A 23,721-nucleotide genomic window follows, 5' to 3' on the forward strand; every position below is an offset into this window, starting at 1 on the left:
GAGGAGGAGGAGGAGGAGGGAGAAATTAGATTTATATGGCCTTTGAGGTTCCTTCTAGCTCTAGAGATCGGCTTTGGGTACCCAGATACTAGTCAGTGTCAAAAGCCCCATTTGAATCTAGGTCTTCCTGACTTCATTCTCAGCACTCTATATCATAGATAAAGAAACTCTAAAACCCTAAAGATGGAATGACTTCCTCAAATCTGCCCATAGTTAATTTGTGGCAGGCTTCCAGGATTCTAATTCCAATGAACTTTCTATTACACCAAAGACGGAGTTGAGAGTAGGGGAAGGAAGGGGAGCACAGATGAAAAATTAGAGCAGTTGAGGTAGTTATGCCATTTTATAGACACCTTCTCACTAGTTCTGGCAGACTACTAGACTGAAGTGTATAGGGGTTCTGAGGACTAGCACTTTGGGTGTGGGGGCTCTCCAAGCCCTTTTTCGGGCTGCTCATGTACCTTTGTTTTCCAACTTATGCCTATATCTAAACTGGCTCCAAGAAGTTGTAGCATGTGCAGAGGCATAGGCTAAATCAGTTTGAGGGGGACCAACAGGCTTCAAACCTGCTTTCTCATGTTAGGGGGATGTCTACCCCAAGCATGTGAGGACTTCCCTGGGCTTTGGAATGGACAGATAAAAACAATTTGTTCCAGTGGCCATGAAAGTGATTGAAGTGGGCATTGGTGGAGCACTAAGAGCTCTATTGGATCTCAGAAATGCACTGTATCCTGGGCCATCACTGTCCTGACTTGCCACTGGACTTCAATGACTTTAGAAGAGAGTAAAGCTGACAACTTTACGTAACTCTTCCTCACTTAAATATAATTCATGCCAGAGAGAAGATACCACTCCATGATGCCACTAGTCCTCTTTGAAATTAAGAGCAAACAGCTAATAGATTATGGGACAGCTAGGTGGCACAGTGGATAGAGTACCAGGCCTAGAGTCAGAAAGACTCCTCATCCTGAGTTTAAATCTAACCTCAGACACTTAGTAGCTGTGTGATGTTGGACAAGTCATTTGATCCTGTTTACCTTAGTTTCCTCATCTATAAAATGAGCTGGAGAAAGAAATGGGAAAACCATTCCAGCATCTTTGCCAATAAAACTCCAAATTGGGTAATGAAGAATCAGATTGGACTGAACTGCAAATTAGATTATAAAGTCTTTGAGGGAACTGACTTTGTTTCTCTGCCTCTTTTTCTCTCCAAAGGCTTAGCATATTCTTGGTGCTGAATAAATGTTCTTTGAATGGAACTAGAAGAAAGCTAAAAGCTTATTAGAAGGAGACTTTTGGCTCCTCATCTTGAAGCACCCTTTGTATGCAAAACTATAGACATTTCAAAGAAAAAATAACCCTTATCCCCAAAATGGGGTGGAGCTAGGGAAATTGGGGGTAAGTGAGGGTGATGGGAATGTGTCTCCCAGAATCCTGCTTGCCCACCAGTGTAGCTTTGAGGGAGGAAGTGAGGGAAAATAATTCATTTGCTATTCAATGGTGGGGGGAGGGGGAGAGGAAGATAACTTAAAAGATGATTTTTTTCCCTTTAACCTCAGCTTTATATAAAACCATGAAACCTTTTAGTAAAGAAAATAGTGTTTGTGACTCAGTATCTTAATCTAATGATTGACTTGTACTTAAAGCAACCCCTAAAAATAGCTCTGAAATACATATTTACCCCATTTTATCTCTTTCCCCATTTCTCTTAGTATTATCCTCTTTTTACCCCTTGTTTTTTATATATATTTTTGACATATCATCCTATACAACTTGTTACTGTACCCTCAAAGTATACTTTTTCTAGCTACCCTGATGATAATTTTTAAGAATTACCAATATCTTTTCTTATAGGAATATAAATTATTTGAACTTAAAAAAATTTCCCCTTTAATTACTTTTTGGTGATTCTCTTGAGTCCTGTATTTGGGCATCAAATTTTCTGTTTAAGTCAGGTCTTTTCTTTAGGAATGCATGGAAGTCTTCTATTTTATTAAATGACCATACTTTCTCCCCTACAAGAATATGGTCAATTTTTCTGGGTTGATTTTTGGTTGTAGATCCAGTTCCCTTTCTTTCCAGAATATCATATTCCATGCCTTCTGGTCCTTCAGTGTGGATGCAGCCAGGTCCTAAAAATAGCTCTGGATACCTAAAAGATCTAGAAAAGTGACTTTGGGCAAGTACAACTTCCCTGGATCTTAGTTTATTCATCTGTGAAATGAGCACTTTGGATTAGGTGAACCATAATTTCCCTTTCAGTTCTTGGAATCCATTGATTCTGACTCTATAACTTGTCAGAGAGGTGATGGGAAGGTCTGGTGACTTCCAGTTGGAACCTCATTTGGGCCTCCGGAAATTGGGCAGTATCCAAGCTCAAAAAGTCCCACATTCTTTCATTCCCAGTATTCAGGTTTGTTTTGGCCTCTTTTCTTCCTCTAAATAGAGAAAGTTGGTTTCTCAGCATTGGTTCCTTTCTCTTCATCTTCCCCTTATTGTAGCCTTAAACCTTAAATAACTTCTGTAATCCATTATTTCACATCTTTCTTCCTCCTTGACTCTCAATCAAAAAGATCATGGATTTAGAAGTCATCTACTTCAACTCCGCATTTTGTAGATGAGGACTATAGAATTTACCTGGAGGGTAAAATGACTTGCCTGAAATCACACAGATGATACACATCAGAGACAAGATTCAAACCTAGATCCTTTTCTTCCAAATCCATTCCCCCTTCCATTCTGGTACCACTCTTTCAAGATAAGATACTGAAAAGATCTAAATAGCTATCCATTACCCATATTTATCTAAAATGAAAAGAAAACTAGCAGTAATGCTATGATCCAGGACAATTCTGAGGGACTTACTAGAAAGAATGCTAGCCACATCCAGAGAAAGAACTGTGGGAGTAGAAAAGAAAAGAAAGACATATAATTGATCACGTGGTTCAATGGGGATATGGGGGATGTTGACTTTAAATGATCACTCCATTGCAAATAGTAATAATATGGAAATAGGTTTGGAACAATGATACCTGTAAAACTCATTGGAATTGTTTGTAGGTTCCAGGAGGGTGGAAAGAGGAGGAGGGGAGGGAAAGAATGTGAATCATGGAATCATGGAAAAATATCCTAAATTAATTAATTAAATAAAAAATGTAGGTTTCCCCATAGGTGATAAAACTATATTCATTATTTAATGGGACATAACGAATTTAACTTGGAATTTTTAAGTTAGAAGTAAATGTTAAAGTGGTAGAGAGGTGTCTCAATGAATAAAAGAGCCAGACCTAAATATGGGAGGTTCTCAATTCAAATTTGGCCTTAGATATTTACTAAGCCTAGGTGAGTCTCTTAACTCCAAGTGCCTAGCTCTTACTGTTCTGCCTTGGAACTGATACTTTCTGCCTTAGAATAGGTATTAAGTAAAGTGTTTTTTTTTAACCTTGTATATATATCAAAACTTTATTCTTTGGATTATCCTAATAGTACCGACACAAATGCAGTCCTTTTGATCACTGAGCCTCAGTTGATGAAAAAAGTTTTGTACATATTTTGAAAATGGACCAAAATATTGTACAGCACAAAAAAGTAGTGGTTATGTCAAATTTTAATTTTTGAAATTACCATTTTAATGTCATTAATATTTGTAGCATTACTACTTTTGCTGTTATTTATGCCTTAAATCTCCACCAAGACTTTGGGACACCCCATATTATAAAGTTCTTAGATGTAACGATTCTCATCCCATCTATATTTCTAGGGAGGTGCACATCTCCTTTGAAAATCAGGTCATTTTTGATTTGGAGGCCTTGCAGGTAGGATTCATTTCCACCCTTTTATCCAAGATGTCTGGCTCAGAGATCAGAGGCTCTAGAATCAAAATTTTGGTCTAATTTTTTTGGTTTATTTTTTTCTGTTATTGTTGTTGTTTTAAACCAAAATATCTGGCTGAGTTGGAGAGCCTTGTCACCGGAAGGGAAATGTTCTATTTTTAAACTTTGTTTCACTCATCACCAAACTGGTTCATGCACGTAAATCATACCAATGACACATATACAGAATTGCGCTCTAGAGTGTGTCATACATTCTCTCTCGTTCATGCATACATACTTACTCCCCTTGTCAGCTTTGAGGGGGAAAAATGCAGGCAAGCAGGCAGAAAGTCAAGTTGTTTCGATTTAGAAAAGGCTGTTTGAGTTTAAAAATCTAGTGTCCCACTAGGAGTCAGGGCCCTTAGTTCTCAGCCTGGCTTTTAAAACATGTGGGAGGGCTTCAAAGGCCCCCATGCCCTTCTCTTCCTAGGAAAGGCTGCAGTTGGTCCCCAAATGTTTACCAGCATAAAGATGCCCTAACCTACAGGAAGTGGGAAATGGGGAGGGGGAAGGGGAGGGTCAAAGCAGAGGGTGGGAGGGGGTTTACTATTGATGTGGTTAGTCTGTCATTGACCTTGTTTTGGTAAAGAAGGGTTGAATTCGAAAATGAGACCACATTTCATCTTGGGCACATTTCATCCCTCTTTTGACTTGCTTTGGAAAGTGTATGTGTGTGTGTGTGTGTGTGTGTGTGTGTGTGTGTGTGTTTTCCTGTTGGAACCAGCTCTGCAGATTTGGTTCTCAATTCCATTTAACTCAACAGACCTCTCTTCGCATCCCCTTGCTCACTGCTCATAAGTCCCTCTGAGCAAGCATATGCTCGCCTGCTCCCACCAGAAGACTAAAGATTCTGTGGCAGTAGCTGGAGCTGAGTAACATCAGCTGTGGTGATAGCATCAAAGAAAATGGATGGGGATTTCTGAGATCAGAGCTGTTTAGGCCATTCATGACTTGCTGCCAACCTGAGAGCAACAAAGAGAGAGCTCTGCCTGAGAAATGCTGATTAATAAAGTAATTGAGGTTTTGGGTGCACTTTTTTTTTTTGTTTTTGTGAACCAGGAGGGGAGGGGGAAATGCCATGACTAAAAAAAGCACCAAATTATGACTTCAAAATGAACATTTTGAAACATAAAAGTCCAGACAAAGATAACTTTTGAAAGGCCTGCCTGTGCAGTGATAAAATAACTAGACGGCTTCTCTCTATATCAAACTATTTTTAATGCCTTTCTAAAGAGATAGAGGGTCAAGAAGTCAGTCATTACCCACTGCCTTTTATTTTCTTCACTTAAAAAAACAACCTTCTGCTACTTTAAATGGACTATTTGGAAGGTGTTGGGCTTTGATTCTAGGTTTGTCAGTCATCTGGACCATTTGGAGGTGATAGGATTTGATTCTAGTTGTATGTGCCATCCTTAAAGATTGATGCATTTGGAGTCAAAAGAATTGGGTCCATAATCCCACCATGTGATCCTGGGCAAGTCATTTCTACCCCATCAACCTCTGTAAAATGTGATAGTTGGATTCATTTCTAAGGCAGCTTCTAACAATAAATTGATGCTCCTTTGATCCTCCAAAAGGCAAAAAAAGAAGGGTGGTTGAGTTTTGTGGGTATTCTCCTCAGGGATGAAACAAACCCTAGAGGGAGTCCCCATATCCCTGTATTCTCATGCTCTATCATTTCCACCCCTTAAGGGCTACAGTTCTACTTGCAGCCCTGTCCAGCTTAGCTGAAACAGCTGGAATTAATTTCAGGGTTGCCTGAGTAAGCCCTACAAAGGTATTTGAAGTGTGCGTCCTCCCTAGACTCAAGCCCTTTTCACCGCCTCTGAAGGTGAGTGCAGGCTGATATTAATTAACAGTGAGTTGAATCACTGGCATCCTCCAGTCATTGAAGTAAATATTTTCCTTAAAACAGCCAAGCCCTCCCACCACCCTCCAAATGTTTAAAAAAAAAAAGGACCCATCATTTTCCTGTTCTTTTACTGTACCAGATGGACTTAAATAGCCCTTGAATGGCATGTGTGACCTAAGAACGGATTTAATGCTAAAGGGGAAGTGAAAAGCTCTCCCAACATCTGCATCTCAAAGTGAGACTGTGTTTTAATAGAAGGCCTGCCTCCAGTATGACTACATTGTTTTTCTGTCCAATGTGGCTCTGACTCAGCATCAGTTAATTAACCCTCCCAAGGAGGCTGGATTTCTCTGGTTTAATTATCATCTTCAGAGCTTTCTGAGATCTCTTTTAGGAAGTATTCATTCAGTTTTACACCCCTACACATCTCCCAAAGGAGGGCTGTGACTCTTCTAAGGAGCCAGCGTCCCCTGTGGTATTTCATGCTATAGCAGATAAACCAGGGCGCTGAGGACAGCTTTCAGCTCTACTAGTATCCCCTGGTAGGTGTTGATTAGAGCCTGTCCAAGACCTTTAGACACAGATGCCATTCTTAAATGGAGTAAGCCTGCTTCACTTTTTAGCTATCAGATCCATAGAAAAGTTTTGTTTTGTCAGGGTTGTTTTTTGTTTTTGTTTTTGTTTTTTTTAAGGAAATATATACAGGCACAATTGTGATTGTGGATTGGAGGTTGTTGTTTTTTTTTTAATTTGTTTTGATCTTCCTTGTAAACAAATACTCAAATGTCCACTTCATTGTATGACTAAGTTGGTATCTGTAGGTTGGGGCTGGGTGTGTGTATACGTGTGGGTGGGTGTGTACACACATGTGTGTTTAAAATGTTAGAAAAGACACTGCATCCTGAGGCAGAGGGAAGAGCTGATAAATAAATCTGAGTATCTGACCAGCAGGAAAAGTCGGAGACTTGCCCTTCATGGATCTAAAAGAGTGTTTGCAACCCAGTGGCTGTCTATAAATGGATCTTTTGCATCATTGTTTCTCTGAATTGGAGGATTCCTTGCTGGAGGAATAGGACCATTGAAGGAAGTAAAAGCATCTGGTTTGTTTTGTAATGAGGAGCAGGAATGCTTGGTCCTTGCTCTTAATAATAAACAAACAGGACATTGTATGCCATCATCACAGGATGTCCTTCCTTCAGCAAGAGGACTGACTTGAAGGGGAGGAAAAGATTGACAAGAACTCAGAACCCACTAATTACTATCCTAATACTTCTGACATTTGTAATACACTCTAAGAAGGATCAATCCATTATGTTCTCTAATGGTGAAATTATGAATATTTTATATTTTATTTGAAGCTTGAGACTGGCAGTTTGGACCTGAAAAGAGAAAAAAAGGGGTGGAGGGAGAAGCAAAGAGATTTTTATGGGAAAGGATTCTGGTTTCTTCCCATTTCACTACTGACCAAAGATTATTTTAAAGGGGAAAAGATATACCAAGTGTAAAATCATTTAATTACCTACTTGTTTTGGAAACTTAAAGACACATAACTACAAGTCTTAAGATGCTTCACAGGAAATTACTTGAATCCTGGATAACTGAAACGTATGGCATTATATTCTAAAATATTGAGACACTCATTTCCCTCCCCCCAGGGACTCTCGCCCACCTATGACCCCCCAACTCGGACGTGCCGAAAGTAAAGTTCTCATGCCCTAACAGCGACTTTTCCTGAACAGGAACAATGGAAGTTTTAACTTTTTTTTTTTTCATGAGAAAAGTGTTTCGTGACACTTTTTAAGTCTCAATTGGAAGACGAGAGTAGATAATGAATTTGTAGCACAAAGCAGAAAATGTCGACTCTTTCACTTTGAGGTTGTGTGTTTCAAGGGGAAGTAAGAAAGTTCCAAGTGAATGGTGAACTTCACCTGTAATAAGAGGAAAACCTATAAAGCCTGAACTATTTGGAAGGGGAGGGGGAGGGAAAGCCCTCTTTTGGAGCTAGCTAATTTGATTGGTCAGTGACTAAAGGTATTGCTCCACCCCCTCTCCGAGCTTCAGGCTGTGGAGTATGAGTAAATGGGGAGGAAAGGCTCAGTCTGTTTGGTTAACGCAGACATGAAAGTGCTGTAGCACTCAGCCCTCCAGTGTTTCGGCGAGGCAAAAGCAGTAAGTGCCGCAGCACCTGTCTGTGACGGACTGAGAGAGAGCGCGAGCAAACGAGAGAGAGAGAGAGCGCGGCAGAGACACAGAGAGAGAAGCGGGGGGCGGGGGGGTGCCTGAGATACCGTAGAAAAAGGACTTAACGCTGGAGGTGTGAGTCAGTCTTTCTCTAAGCCGGCAATTGGAAGGAAGAAGAAATGTTTACTGTGTAGAAATGAGTGAGACTTACCTTAGATGTTGGATTTTTGTTTGGAAAAACTTGTGGATACGACCTTGGTAAGGAATTTTTTTATTCTGTTTCTTTTCTCTTTGAGTAGTTTCAACTTTTTCCTTCCCCTGGTTAACCAATGTGGTAGCACTTGCAAACAGGTAATACTTTTACCTTGGTGCCCTCCCGACTTCAAACGTGTTTATTATAAGACCTCTTTTCTCCTCTATGAATCATTAACCCTTTCAGTTCTGGGTGTGATTGTCAATTCATTGAAGTTTCTGTAGTAGTTCTTCCCCGCGCGCCCCCTCCCCCATATCAAAGAAGAGTAACTATTCTGTGGTGGCTTAATTTAAAACCTTTATTATTAGTTAATATTTATTTAGCATTCATATACATGCTGGAGCCACCCGTAGACAAGCAGGTCTGTTTAAATTTCAAACTGTGGATGTCCCGGATTCTTTTATTGGATGCATCAGTCTCCCCCTCCCCTCCAAAAAAGACAGTTATGGCTAAGTGAAAGAAGATAAAGTATGCTCTTTTAATATCTTCCTTGGAACATTATCTTATTTTGAAAATCAAGTGACTGTTCTCTTTTCTCGAATAAGAATCCTTGATTAGAATTCCTTGGAATGATTTTAATTGGTGTCCGAGATACATTTTTCCCTCTTTGTCACCTTGTTTGCTTCCTAGTGTGAGAGAGGGTAACCTTTGGGGGGGGGGGAGCATAGAGAAGCCACTGACCCTCTTGTTTGTGTTATTACCTAGAGGGTAAAGTAGACTCGGGGAAAGTAGTCCATCACTAGTTGAAGAAGGACTTACCTTTTTCACTCACTTTTCTACGTTTGCTACAAGTTTCATTACAGTTAAATTGAAACACTTGTGACTTCTGAGAATGGAATAGGTGGTCAGTATTTTCAGCAGAAAGCACTTATACTTGTAGCCGAGGTGGCTGAAAGGAATTCTCTCCAGGGACAGCGCTTTGCATTTTTGTTGTGCCTTTTCGTGATGGCGTGAGATGCCAACAAATCACAAAAACCCCATTTTCCCTTCTCCCTCTTTGGTCCAAATGAGTGCACTCCAATGATTTGTGACCAACTCTCGCTACCAGGATGCTGGCCAAGATGCAGCCTTTTGCAGTCTTCCTCGCTAGAGGATGAAAGAGCATGGCAGAAGGGGGAGGATGAAGGGGGGGGCAGGTTGTTTTGAAAGTTGTTTGTGCTTTGGAAGCTGGTGGGAAAGTTCAGTCTTCCCCATTTGGAAAAGGCAGGCTGGGTTCCGCTCCTGCAACACGCGCTTTCCATTTTTAGCTTCATTCAGACGCAGACAGCAGCTCCTTCCTCTTCCTTTCCTTGTTTGTGACACTTTTTTTTTTCTGAGGCAGCTTTTCCACCGGCACTGAGTGGTCTGGTGGCCATGACCCTAGGTTTTCTTGGATACAAGATTGGGGAGCCCATAAAGTGAGTTCTGTCCTTTGAGAGGTAAAGCCAGAAATGGATCTCCGAGACGATTTGTTTTGATTTTCCCCCAGTAAGCCTGCTTCACTTTTTTTTTTTTAAACTAAGCCTACCATTTGAAAACCCTTCTCCATTCAGTCCCGGCAATCTCGTTTATACTGCTCTTTTGGCTATTACTCAACTGTACCAGCTCTTCTGCATAGGCTTTTCAAGTGCCACAGACTACTGTATTAGTCACAGTGTCTCAGAGGAAACCACAGAAACTGCAGGACAATGGGGATTAAAGGCTTTTTCCTTCTTTTCCAGGCTGCCACCCAGTGTAGCTCCAACACCGTAAATTTTCCGACCTTGGTAGAGGGGACGGAGGGAACCATGAAAATGGACATGGAAGATGCTGACATGACTCTCTGGTCAGAGGCAGATTTTGAAGAAAAATGCACATACATTGTGAATGACCACCCCTGGGACTCTGGTGCTGAAGGAGGAACTGCCATTCAGGCCGAGGCATCTTTGCCAAGGAATCTGGTTTTCAAATATGCACCGAACTGCAAAGAGGTAAGCCTCACGTTTTTTGCTGAAGAAGATTGGCACCTGACAGCCAAATCTCCCATACACTCCCACTGAGGCCCCATAAGTCTGGGAGATTTCTTTGTAAGTACCTATAAATAATATATCCATTTCATTGCTTTCTCTTTCCTTGAACCAGTTTCCTTCTGCTTTTCTTACCCCCCCCCCCCCCCCCCCACCAATTAGTAAACAGTTAAAATCTTCTGGGTAGCTAGAATTGGTATATGCACAGCATGGGGGGAGGGGAGGTTAGACCTCTGAGCCAGGTTTAAACTGCTGTCAGCAGCCAATGTATCCATTGCCTCTGGCCACTGGATTAAATTGCCTTGGTTGTAGAATAGCTCTAGGGAGGGAAAGAAAAGTCAAGTTTCCTTGGAAAACATTCCTAATCTTTCTTTTCTTTTGTCTCCCTTCATTTATTAAAGTGCTTTATTCTTTTTAATGAGCTAGCTTTATTAGCTGTGTTTCTAAAATTATTCTTGAAACATTGACGTGTTTATGAACTGGAGGGATGGTATATAAACTAGGAAAAGTGTACTTTGTCAGGATGACTTAAGAGTTAACCATTGTTTATCTGCTACTGTGCCTTAGCTCCCTGCTAGACTTGCAAACACCCCCCCCCCCAGCCTCTGAAGTGGGGCTGCTCTTTGTTATTATTTCCAAAGGGCTGCCCCCCACCCCACCCCACCCGGGGGCAAATTGATTTGTGTTCACCCATTTTTGTAACTATTTTAGCTAGGTAATCTGAAGAACAACCTCTTTATTTCTGGAACTTGGTGAAGGCTGCCCCCCACCCACCCCTTTTTTTATCCTGTGTTGCTACTGTGCCCAGACAAATTGACTCCACCTCCAACTATGTGTGAATTATATTAGTATGTATTAGTGATCCGTAAGAAAAGGGTTTCTTTTCTTTATGAATAGTTTGTTCCTGGGAATAGTTATGACAGCCATGTTAAATAACTTTCTCTTACTCCCAAAAGTAGCATTTAAAGAACTTAAGAGCCTTTCTGGGAAAGCTTTTTTTATCTCTTTCCTTTTTTGTGAGTTGTGAGACAAAACTGTCTTAAAAGAAAATGTATACTTATTATATTTCCCCAAATCATAGATTGAGAATTAGAAATAGGACCTTTGAGCCCTCAGGCAAATCCCTTCATTTTACAGAAGAGGAAATAGAAGCTGAATGACTTAACCCAGGGTCACACAGCTAGTAAATAACTTAAAACAGGATTTGAACTCAGATCTTTAGGACCCCAGGTCTCAACCTACTCACCTAATTATTAAAATTAGGGGCAGAGGTGTTAGGGAATTGAAGGATGGAATTCTACAAACACATTTTGTTAAGTACTTCAACTGACCTGCTGCCTTTTGTACAAGGAACCCTATCTCGTACTAAATTGTTGGAGATGCCCCGAATCCACCATACCCTATGCATCCCATTGAATAGATATTTTTCTAAGTAGAACATCCTGAGTTATTTGTCAAAGTTCTATAATCCACAGGCTAACTTGGCCTGTTTATGGATTTGTTTAATGTTAGTTTTAAGGAGGTGTATTCTCCTAGCCCCCACTCCCAATATAAAATTTGACTGAGATGGATCACTGTACTGGGAAGAGAAGACTGGGGGGGGGGGTGAAGGTACAGAACCTCCTTCCTTCTTTTGTTCTCCGGAGTTCCCCATTTTATTCAAAAGGCAGCTAAGAGAAAAGCATTCAAGAGAGTTTCTTCTCCCTCTCATTTTCAACCTGTAGTACATTGGTGTGTCCCCTGTGTACTACTGTCAGAATTTTTACCACTCGGCCTCATTCTTAGAATCCTCGAGTTTTAGAACTAGAAGGTACCTTGGAGACCATCCAGTTCAACACCTTCATTTTATAAATAATGAAACTGAGACTTAAGTGTTAAGTGGTTTGCCCAAGGCTACCACATCTAATTATTGGCCGAGCCAGGACTAGAACTCAGGTCTCCTTACACTGGCCAGTATTCTTTGCATTTTAACATGATTGCCACTTTGGGTCTCAGTATGATTTTATTTATTTACTTGACTTCAAGGTGTAGCTTAGCTGGCTCTCCCATACAACCCAGAACAGATTACTTTGCTTAGTTTAGGAGAGATTTTTAACCCCCTGCAAACGTGTGGTACCTGAGAGTGAACTCACTGAGGCATGTGCTGTTTCCCATTTCCTCTTCTAAATCATACTTAACAGAAACAAGCAGTTTTGGGGGTCCTGGATGAACCAATCAAGTTAGAAATTTCATATGCACATTTACTTGGAAGCTAACTCTGGAATTTGTACTAGAATGGTTTTCTTTGTTAAGGGAATGATCATTTTCCAAAAGATGGGGGTTGGGATTCAACAGGTTTAAGAACAAATATTCATGATTAACAAAATGTACAGTTTGTCAGGAATAGATTTATCTTTTGCCATATATCCCATGGAAAAAAATTTTAAACTTTATTTGCATGTAGTTTTAATCTGTTTTATCAAGTCCTTTTTTAAATGTTCTTGTTTAAATAGTAGTAGATGTCAAATTACATGTTATTCTTTATTCTGCTGACATGCTAGAGATTTTTCCTTTTTGTAAGACTCCCCCCCCCCTTATGAATACAGTCCCCTCCTTTTTTAATGAAAAAATGTTTCTGCTATTGCCCCTTGGTGCTTCTAGATTTGATTTGGGAAAATGTTGCATTTTGAAGAGTCTTGCCACAGCTAAGTTTTTTTTTAATACCTTTATTTAAAAAAAAAATCTTAGTCCCCGGCTGTTTTAAGTCTTTGCTTGTGTTCTCACTCCTTTGGTGGAAACTTGACTGATGCTTCTTTTGGATGGTATTTTGTGAGCATTTCTTAAAAATATAAAAATAATTGTTTTGATATAGTTCTCAGTTAGGGAAGCTCCTATTCTGGAAAGTCAGTTGCTTTGTAGGTTTGGTGTTTGGTCTCCTAAAGCAATATTGTGATAAAAATCAGTCTGCTATATGCCTATTTTAGTTGAAGTCCATTATTAACTTAAGCCATCTGAAAAAAGTATCTCACCACAACATGCAATCCTATGTTCTTGGGGATGGTCTTTTATTTTGGAGATGATACAGGGAGGCTGCTACTGTGTTTCCTTTAATACAAAGATAATTAAGGAGGAAACCATCTGAAAACATTTCCTTTCACTCCACCCCTTAAAAAAAATCAGATGAATTACAGACTGTAAATCTTAATCCATGATCTTTCTGTAGAGTCCCAATCATCACAGTACAAACAGTCTTAGGTCCAAAACAGAATTTTAATAGACTTGTATCAGTTTTATGGAGAGGAGGGGGTGAGACAGAACTAGTAATTTGTGATCTTAATGATTTAGGGTGAGTTTGACCACATCATGAATATACCTGCATAATACTGCTCTGCTTAAATGCCATTATTGTGGGTTCTTGTGTGTTGTGGGATAATATATGTAAAGCACTTTAGAAACCATAAAGTTCTAAATAATATATGCTGGTTTTGTTTTCTTTTTCTTTCTCTTTTTTTTTGTTTCTCTCTTTTTAAGTCTATGTAGTTCTTTAAGGTAGAGATTTGCTTTGGGGGAATTCCTTTTCTTTCCCTTCTACTAATGGATATGAATTCAATTCCACCCCCACCCTCTCCTTTGCTCAACTTTGCCAAAGTTTTAAAATTACTTTTTTTTTTTTAAATAAAAAGCCCAAGAGTCCTGTTTTTTGTCTAGAAGCCACGGGCGTCAGGATGTGCTCTGTGACCCAGTCCATTGACAGAGACAGATCTTCCAAAATGGTAGGAAGGTCGGTGCTGCTCATAAAGCATCCTGTGGACGGGCTTCTGTAGGGATAGATGAAGCATGAATGTGTTGAAGCTTTTTGTCTTCTCACTGATATGTTTATAGAAGGCATGCAGTAGCCTTGCCCCAGCAGTAATTCATTAGGACCCTGGTCAGTTCCAATCATGTTTCCTTCCAGGGTTAGGTGAGCACCAGCTTAAGTGGCCTTTTTAGAACATAGGAATTCACCGGAGAGACAAAGTCCTTTTGAGGCATTTCCCGGTTGTAGGGTGGCAAAGCGAATGTTGAAGATGCCCATTTTCAGACCTAGTCTAACTCTTGGTTTATTAGATTTGCAGAGAAGAATTGTCTCAATGGGGTTTTCTATTTGGGCATCCAATGTTTATATCACAAGGGGTAAAATGAATCACGTCCAACTTTTTATAAACATTGAAGTATAGTTATCTTAATAGGAGAAATCTCTGACTCTGACTTTTGGCTTTCTGTCCCCAGTTTTTAGATGGGCACAAAGTAGGTGCTTATTAAATATTTGTCAATTGATTGATCTGCTGGTATCATAAAAATATCCTGACCACATGTTTGTTTAAAAGCTGTAGCTTTTTCATGCTGGATGAAAGAATCCATCTGATGATACCTATATGAATTGTTTTTGCTAAGAGTCTTTTTGCTTGCTGGAATATATGTATATTGGTTCTAAATGTGATATTACCTGCCTTAACTTTCTAACTTGATAATAAAAATTAGCTTTATGTCTTCTATAGGGTAAATCAATATAAAAATACTATCTTGTTATGTAGGTAGTTCTATATGTGTATATAAATAAGCCCTTTCACTGTATCTTGAACTGACTTTAATGAAGATATGAATGATGTATACTTTCTAATGAATATCCCATTTAATATTCTATGCTGTACCCTAATTTAAATTGTCCCTCTTGATCTCTTTAACTCTCCTGTATAGAGCAAAATTACTTACTCCACAAATATAAATTTAAAGAAATAAGATGGATTTAACATAAGGCCCTTATAATAAAAATTATTTTCCCTTGTAGTTTTGAAATCTTTACGTAAGCTGCCTATGCCCTTTCTCCAACAATATTATTGACTCCTAGAGGGCAGAAATTGGATTTTATACCTCTTTAAGTCCCCTGCTTCGAATGATGTGCTACTAAGTAAATACTTTTTTTGATAGACACCCTCCCAATTAAAAAGCAAGGCAACCACAGGGTTCTAGCCTGTCTCCCCATTTGGGGCCCCTGGAAAACTTATCTGATGTTTTCATGATCCAGGATGCATTTGACTGATAGGAGGTGAGTTTACTGCTGAAAAGCAAGCACCTCATTCTGGTAGACCAAACGGCCACTAGGTGGAAAAGCACTGACCTCGATGGACTTGTTGGTAATCATGCACTGTCTCTCAAGACTGTTTAAAATTATAGTCTCTAGCAGACACAAAAGTTGGTGAACCAGTTGAGTGCCTCTCTTAAAATTACTACTTTAATATGGACATGTTGAAAAATCAGCTGTTAATTATTGGCTGACCAGCAAATGGCATTATTTGCTGTTCCTGTTTGGGCTTTTTAATGCTGTGTTACAATCAGTCAAATATAAGTGTTAGAAAATTTGCTCTGCAGTAAGAGCCAACATGAATGTTTCAACTTGACTGTTTCCAGGATGCTCTAAAACAGTGAGAATTTCACTAGGCAGACACAGCAGAATGTCAGGACCCTCAGTTACAAGAGAGATTGCCAGCCCAACCTCCTCAGATCATTGGGGAGGAAACTGAGGCCTGGAGTGCTCTTTAGTCAGGCCGGCTTGATTATCAAGAAGAATGAATTTTTTTTTTAATTGAAAGGTTAGACAGATGTAAATGAAGGCAGAGAGGAGGAGGAGGAAATGAACATCTGCCTTTTTCAGCTCTGCTGGAAATGCAGAAAAGAGCCCAAAATAAAACTGGCCGACCAACTTTGTTTCAGCTTGTGTTAGGTATCCGGAAATTTTTTGCCCCAGCTTTCCACCACCCCTACCCCCCCAAGATGCTTTTAAAATACTTCAGTGACTTTTATATTGACCCCATCTCTTGCTGATAAGAAATGGAGATGAGCAAGCACTGAAGCCTGGCATCTACCCAAAGCTTGTCCATCTGCTTTTTGGCTTAGCTATATATTTCCGAAGAACTTTCAGGTTTATTTTCATTTGAAAAGGGGCTTAAAATATTGCTAGGAATTGTGTGGAATATTTGTAACTAGAAGCAGAAATTACCATTTTTTCTTGAGACTACCTATAAATATTTGAGATGAATCATGGTTTTGTCTTAATGGTCAGTGCCGGTTGACTAGCATATGGGGAATTTAAAGAAAACATGACGGAAGTAGCTAGTTCACAGGCCCAATCCCCCCCCCCCCCAATTACTTAAAAGTACCAATAAGCATTGTGAAAAAGAAAAATGAAAAACAGTAAATACATTGTCTCCGCCCCCCACCCTTGTCAGTCAATTCTGGTGAAGAATTTAGTCAATTACTCTACTGGACGCCCTGAAAAGAGAAGAAAATCAAAAGTTGGGAAGGGGGGAGGGGAAGGGAGAATGAAAATACCGGTAACTCAGCAGAATGTTGTAAGTGACTACTCACAGATGAGTTCTTTTGAATAGTGATGAATTGCTTCCTGATTTGTGGTTGGTGATTCTATTCTACTCAAAAGAAATTTACCATCAAGGAGGAACTGGCATAATGTGTTTCTTTACCAAAGCCTCTTTTTTTTTTTTTAAATATGGGCTATAGTAGATTTTTCAGTCATTTCCTTATCTCAGGATCTTGGACTGGAGAGGGGCAGATGGCACATCAAATGTCGCACAGTGCCCCTTCCATAGGATAATGGCTTGTGAGGACTCTAGCCACTTTTCTATGGAGAGAAGAAGCTGGCCTGGCCTGTTGCACATTTAGAGAAAAACAATTATTTGACCGTCATTTCTCCATCAGGGAACAGGAAGCTATGTTGGACTTTACCAGGAGTTAGAGTATAATAAGAGTGAATTTATGGTTTCTGACCCTTTGAAAAGCAACCAAAAGAGTCTGATTTTGTTTTCTAAGGCTAAATATTTCATTCCTCAAAAATGACATAATGTTAATAGTTTAATGGGGAAGGAGACTGAAGGAAACATCAGTGGGCTGGAATGGTCTAATCTATATCTCTGTAATCTTGATTATTTAGAATGGGGGAGGGGTCTCAAGCGGGCCTCTCTAAACTTGTTTTAACTATATATATATGTACACACTTTTTAATGATTGGATTTCAACGTAAATGCTTTCTTTTGTCATCTTATATATCTTGTGCATTTAAAAACTTATCTCAAGGTGTCCATAGGTCTCACCAGATAGTCAAGTATCTGTGACAAAAAAAAAAAGTCTATTCTAAAATTATTTGGCTCTTAATCTTAGAAATCAACACCCGAGTATTTGTCAAGCAAAAATAATTTGAAAATGAAATTTTGTCCCTTTTAAATTTTTGGAACTACAACTTAATTACAGTTTGGTATTAATACTCTACTTGTTCATTTTGTCCCCATTAGGAGTTTTTTTTTAACCTTCTTATGCTTTCCTTTTATGAGAAACCAATTTAGTTCAAATAGGATTATCCCTTTGAAATTTAGGTCATTGATTCTTATGCTCTTTCTCTTTTAGGTTATTGGAGTAATAAGCAAAGAATACATACCAAAAGGAACACGTTTTGGACCCCTGATAGGTGAAATCTATACCAATGATACAGTTCCCAAGAATGCCAACAGAAAATATTTTTGGCGGGTAAGGAAGAATTAGAATTCCAATGTTAATTTAATGATCAAAAAAGCAAACTTAAAAGGCAGCCAGACTCCCCCATTACTGTGTGTGTCTGTGTCTTTGTCTTGTCTGCCTGCATGCTTATGTGTACTTGCTCACCTACAAATGAAACTTTATTCTCCCAGGGGTGCCCAAAATAAGAATTCTCAGTGGATGTTAAAGTAGCTGAGTAAGTGTCTGGGCCCTCTGGGAAAAAGAAAAAAAAGCTTGTAGGTGGAGGAAAAGGAGATAAGGTGGACTATACTTGACTTGAATTTTTGCAACTCATAAGTGCTTCCTGATAGAATGAAACAGTTTTGCTACTTGCTTCCAGAGCAAATTCATTTGCATTTTTCTGTCAGGAGAGAGTAATGAGTCATTAAGTCTTTCAATTTCAAATATTCTTGAATTCTTACTAAAACTTTAATTCATTGGATAAACTGAAATCAATGAATTATATAATCTTGAAAACAAAACATTTCCTTTTTAAAAAGATGACAGGGCCAGTTATTGGGTGGGGTGCCAGGAGAGAGTGATCCTTTAAAAATGAATATGCTGTAATTCAGAATCTGGGTTTCAATTCATAAAGTTTATTGGAATGCATACATTCTCACAACCTCATGCATAATTTAGAATATTTCCATAAAGTCCATGAAGACTTTTGAAACCTGATTTCAGAGTAGACGATGATTTTAAAGGGGCCTGGATATACTAAGAACCCTGAATCACCAAAAATATAAATAATTAGGTTCTTTCCCTCAATTTTTACCTCATTTTTTCACACACAGAATAACCCATCACTTACTTTTTCCTGAAGGAATGCTGGTATGATTAGTAGGAAAATCATCTCCTTAGTCATTTTAAAATCTTTTAGGGAAAAAAAGGCATAACTAATAATGTCATTCATTATGGAAGCTGTAAAATAGAGGATCTTCTCCCAAATTGTTCTTGAGAAAGCTTAGGTTTTCTTTACCTAAGAATTTTTCATTTTCCTTTATTTTTCTTTTAATCTTTCTCATTCTCTCCTTTCTCCCTAACTTCAAGCTATTTCTAATTTTTAAAATTCTGTTTCCACTGTGCACAAAAACTGGTCTTTAAATTATCTTCCCCAAAAATAAGCAATGTGCTTATTCTTTTTAATTCAAAATTATTTAATTACTCAAAATTTATTTAGCCATGTTAACACGTGTGTATACACACATTTGCTACAGGCTTTTCCTAGAAAAAAAGTGGGTGGGTTCATTTGAGTTTATTGCCAGTAAGTCCTTCAGTTAAAAGCAAGCCATGGAGGTGTATAATTTCCTGGAGAGTGACTAAGTCTTCAATTAAGACCATCAGATGTATGAGCCTTTCTTGAAAAAAAAAAAAAGGGCAACAACAGGACCTAAGTTCTTGCATCTCTGAAAAATTCCTGAAGTCTCAATAAGCTTCCTTTGGTGTTGTCCCTGTTCTCCAGTCCCCAATTTTCTTACTAACTAAAGGACTTGGATCTGTCTTGCGAATGAAAAGGAAATTGTTGGAGATATCATCCCACATGTTATAAAAACTGTCCTGCTTTTGCTGGCAGGAATAAGAACATCTGCTGTACAAAGAAAAAAAGTTCCATGCAAATTACATAGTCAAAGAGGAGAAGGGATGTTCGAGTTGAGTAAACCACAGAGTGACATTATTTCTTGTAACCGTACTGTGAGTCAGCACATTTTTTAATCTTCATGATAATATATGGAAACACGAGATAGGGAAAGGCATTAGTTTTAGCGTTTGCTTTTATTTTATATTTTGGTGGGTGTGAGCCCTGTGACTTCACAGCGTCGTCATCCCCCCTTCCTAAATGAGGGTACAGTAAATTGGGGAAAGCTGACTGGAAGGTGCCTCGCCAGCCCTGAGCTTTAGAAAGCAGCTTCCGCCCCAAAGCAAAGAGTGCAGAGCAATGGAACCCCATGTTCCTGGAAGTTTGCACATCACAGTAAACAAACTTGAAGACTCCTCTTGATAGCAGAATTCACCCAGCCCTGTTCCATTTTCTCATAACAAAACACACCGCAAAATCTCTCACAAGCTTCTTTGATGAAGCCACATGTATTTCCCCCTTCACAATTTACAGGAAGTTACTCTTAAAAGAAAGTGATTCTGGTGTTTACTGCCTGCGTTAAAGGGACAGAGTTCCCTTTTTATTTTTGAGAGTGTTGGAGAGACACCAGCAAGGAAGGCTCAGTTAGGCAGAGTCAGGAAGTGAGAGGGCAGGATCCAGCCGGAGTCTCTGCTGCCCCACCGGGACAGGATGAGGCTTCCCAGAGACCACACGCTACCTATCATCAGGTAGGGGAGACCACAGGCTACCCATCATCAGGTAGGGGATGAGACGAGGAAAGAAGAGCCAAAGGGGGCATCTCTCTACCAGGAAGGATGAGAGTTTGGGGCATTGTGTTTTATTTTGAGAGGCTGCCCTCCAGAGCTGAGGAAGTTTTCCTGTCTTATTCTTTACCTTCTACTTCTTCTGTCTAATCACAATAATATTTCTGTCCCGATGGATTCTTTGAAAGGCAGGGGGAGCTTTAAAATTTTTTTCATCCTACAGACCATTTTTTCCCCCTTGTTTGGCTGATGGGGAAGGAGTGTGTGGTGATTTATACTAACTCCTTATAAAAGTAATAAGGCTTCCTGTCTCTCCCCTGCCTCCCCCCCCCCTTTAGTTTAAATGAAAAGCACGGGCCCCAACATGCCCATTGAGAGGAAAAGTGACTTCTCAGTAGTAGACTGTCAAATTTTGGCCTCTGTCCAGGTCTCCACTTTGTTATGGCAGGTGAAGTTCACCTTTGCCCCACCCAGTGTTTCCACAAAAAAGGCAAGGTTCCAAGTATTCATATGAGCAAGTGTTACTTTAGGACTTGTGGGGGGGTGGAGGATGTTTGCATAGTTTAAGCCTCTGGGCGGGGGTGGTTGGAAACTGTAAGGAGAGAGAGAGGCCATAGAAAAAGCCGAGACTCGGTTTGACACAGCTTGCTCTTATGCCTAGGTGACTCAAAATCCGGCACACAATCAGAACTGGAGCTAGTCTACCCACTTGCCATTCTAGGTTGGAGCTTCTAAAAGCACTCCAAGGTCCTCTCTTCAGAGCTAGAGGCAACCCATTCTCTGAAACTGTGTGTTTCAGTCTTTTTAAAAAATTATTATTATTTTCCTTAGCATGAAAAATTAGCCAAAATGGAAAAGGTAATGAGAGAGACACATATGCTTTCTTTCACCTAGAACTCCTTTATTTCTGCCAAGTCTAGAATGCTTTGATTTTCGATTACTTTCTAACAAGAAAATTGGGGAAGGGGAAAGCACACATCATTCTTTTTTGCCTCATCTCCATTCTTGTGGCATGCCGGAGGAAGAGAGAATTCAATAAAATTAAGCCTCTTGTCTGTTCAGGAATTTTTTCTCTCTCTCAATCGAGCTGTCTTTTCTTTTCCTCCAGATCTATTCTAATGGGGAACTTCACCATTTCATCGATGGCTTTAATGAGGAAAAAAGCAACTGGATGCGTTATGTGAACCCTGCTCACTCTGTGCAGGAGCAGAATTTGGCCGCATGTCAGAATGGAATGAACATCTATTTCTACACTATTAAGCCAATCCCTGCCAACCAGGAACTTCTTGTGTGGTATTGTCGGGACTTTGCAGAAAGACTCCACTATCCTTCCTCCGGAGAGCTGATGAGGATGAATCTCAGTAAGTGGATTACAATTTTTTAAAAAATGCTAGTAATGTCTGTTCTGTCTGTATGATCTGATAATATGGTGGTTAATTATACGGCTGTATCATTTGTTTGTGCCAGAGTAGGTGGTTTGGACGAGAAAGAGGGGAATAGCTTCCTTTTTCCTTCCTTTCCCTTCTCTCTTTTTAAGTTCCATTTGTCCAGCCAAATGGCACTTCCTTTTTTTTCCCCTAAGTATTGCTTTTTTTTGAGAGCTGAATTTATAAAACTGTAGAGAGAAAAGTAACTTAAAATTGGCAGTGCTTTAAAAAAATTTTTTTAATGAAAAATATGATTAGTACAACCTGTTTGAGACCACTGAATAAATCAGTTACTCTTGCCTCTTTGTGCTACTTAGAAATGGATCTCATATCATACAACTGCTAACTACACCACTGTCTGCCAAAAGATGGCATAAGAGTAAATACTCTGGTATCCAGGGATTTTTCTAGAAACAATAAGCCATTAACCGTATTTTGAAATGCTATTCTGAGTGGCTGTTCTGAAGATTTCATATCTAACTTCCTTCCTTATGGTAAAATCTAATTATCTGATCTCTTAATCTTTTTGACAGTAGCTACATATCACTTTAACAAATTCTCCGTTCCTCAGTCAAGTTTATAGGCTTTCACTTTTTTATTTAGATAAATTCATCTGGCCTGAACCTGGTAACCCCCTTCCTGCCCCCACCTCCCACAAAAAGTCTTACTTGTCTAAATTCTTACCAGTAAGTCAGAAAATTATTATCTGTTATTGTGAGATAAAATCCACAGAGATCTGCCATTCATTTTGCTCCTTAAACCAAACACAGCTGATTATTTGAAAGAATAGCTCATATCCTTGAGTCGGTTGTACTTGACTGTTGTTATTGTTTTAATGAGAAATGTCAATAAAACTTAATATGGTGGTACTCTGTTAACTTCTAGTTTTCAAGTCAAGAGAATGGAGCTATCTGGGTGAAAATCTTGGTTTTCCCTGCTTCTGTTTTTGTGACCTCTTGGGTCTGTAACTTCATTTGATGGACCCGTTCCCTCATCATTTAATATGAGACTAACCTAGATAATTTCTAAAGATACCTTCCATTTCTCAATATATAATTCAATGAAAGCACATTCTAGCTCTTGGGGCATGAATGCACCAACAATCTAATAATTCTAGAAGCTAATTCAGGTTATTTTTAAAGTACAATTCCACTCACTTATAGATGAGTCTTCTGAGTTTCTTATTGTCATGGTCCTAATTTATTTTGAGGAGAGATAGAATAAAATGTTCAGAAACTTTAGTTCTCAACTGAACCACTGAAGAGTAACTTTAGTTCTGCTGTTCTTCCATCACTTACCCAGAATTAATCTCTTACTCCTTGCCAATGTGTAACTCAGTCTTTGTAAACTTTTCACAAACAATTCAGTAGCCTCTTATATCAGCAGGCAAAAGTGAATAAATTTCAGTATATTGAGATGGAAACAACAATGCAATTCTTAGAGCTTCATCAGTAAGGCACAACAGTTCTAATGACTTTTTAAAATAACCCACAAAGTCTCTCTTCTTAAGACATTAGTTCCTTAATCTGCTTTTCTTTTTTACTGTGCTAAGTGAGAAAATCTTTCCCAAAGTTATTTCCTCTTGCACCTTACAATTGTCAAGATACACATATTAACCTTTTCCAATTTCTTTGTCCTATTCCATTATTATATTGAAAATGCCAGTACTTCCTCTAACAGAATCTTTTATTTAAGTAATTTTTTTTAATTCTCTAAATGCTCCTATACTATAGGAGAATAACATTTTTGGGTATCACTTTCCATTAAGTTTCGGGGCAGTCTTTGTTTAGCAATTTCTGAGTTATAACAACTACTCACCCTCAGCAGAGGGTTCTTATTGCCTGTTGTGAAATCAGTTGTCTTAGGTGTGGTGGTTGATGATTGAGACTGTTGATCAGGAAAATTTCCACTATTTCATCAGGCCTAATAAGTAGATTGTGCCTTTGAGTGAGCTGTATTCAGTTTCCACACTTAAAGCACAATGTAAGTCTGTGCCAGACTCCCAGTGGGGGCTCGCATATTATTAGTCAATGATAATGATGGTTTAATTAATAGAGGTGGTGAGAACAGAAAAGAGAGCTTTGATAGGATAACATCTACATTTTAAAATCTAAATTGATGGATGCCCCCCCCTTTTTTTTTAGAAGAGAGGACATGATTTTAAATGTGAAAATCAAAAGTTAGAATGATTTATGCCCCTCTTCCTTTCTCTACCTCACCCCCTTCC

General features: G+C 39.1%; 1 protein-coding gene across 4 annotated transcripts in view; it reads left to right on the plus strand.

Moving 5' to 3' along the window:
• The window catches only part of PRDM1 (PR/SET domain 1), a 45,833-nt gene that overhangs the window by 12,988 nt on the left and 9,124 nt on the right, over nucleotides 1-23,721 (plus strand). Inside the window, exons 1-5 of one of the 4 annotated variants that reach the window (XM_056818629.1) lie at nucleotides 7,656-8,163; nucleotides 8,289-8,350; nucleotides 9,839-10,107; nucleotides 17,578-17,697; nucleotides 21,176-21,428. In XM_056818629.1, coding sequence (XP_056674607.1) covers nucleotides 8,102-8,163; nucleotides 8,289-8,350; nucleotides 9,839-10,107; nucleotides 17,578-17,697; nucleotides 21,176-21,428 — 766 coding nt within the window. In that variant the 5' untranslated portion in view covers nucleotides 7,656-8,101. The other 3 variants (XM_003340474.4, XM_016431217.2, XM_016431219.2) reach the window with 3 other exon arrangements.

Source organism: Monodelphis domestica, chromosome 2 (genome assembly GCF_027887165.1).
Source record: "Monodelphis domestica isolate mMonDom1 chromosome 2, mMonDom1.pri, whole genome shotgun sequence".
Classification (NCBI taxonomy): domain Eukaryota; kingdom Metazoa; phylum Chordata; class Mammalia; order Didelphimorphia; family Didelphidae; genus Monodelphis; species Monodelphis domestica.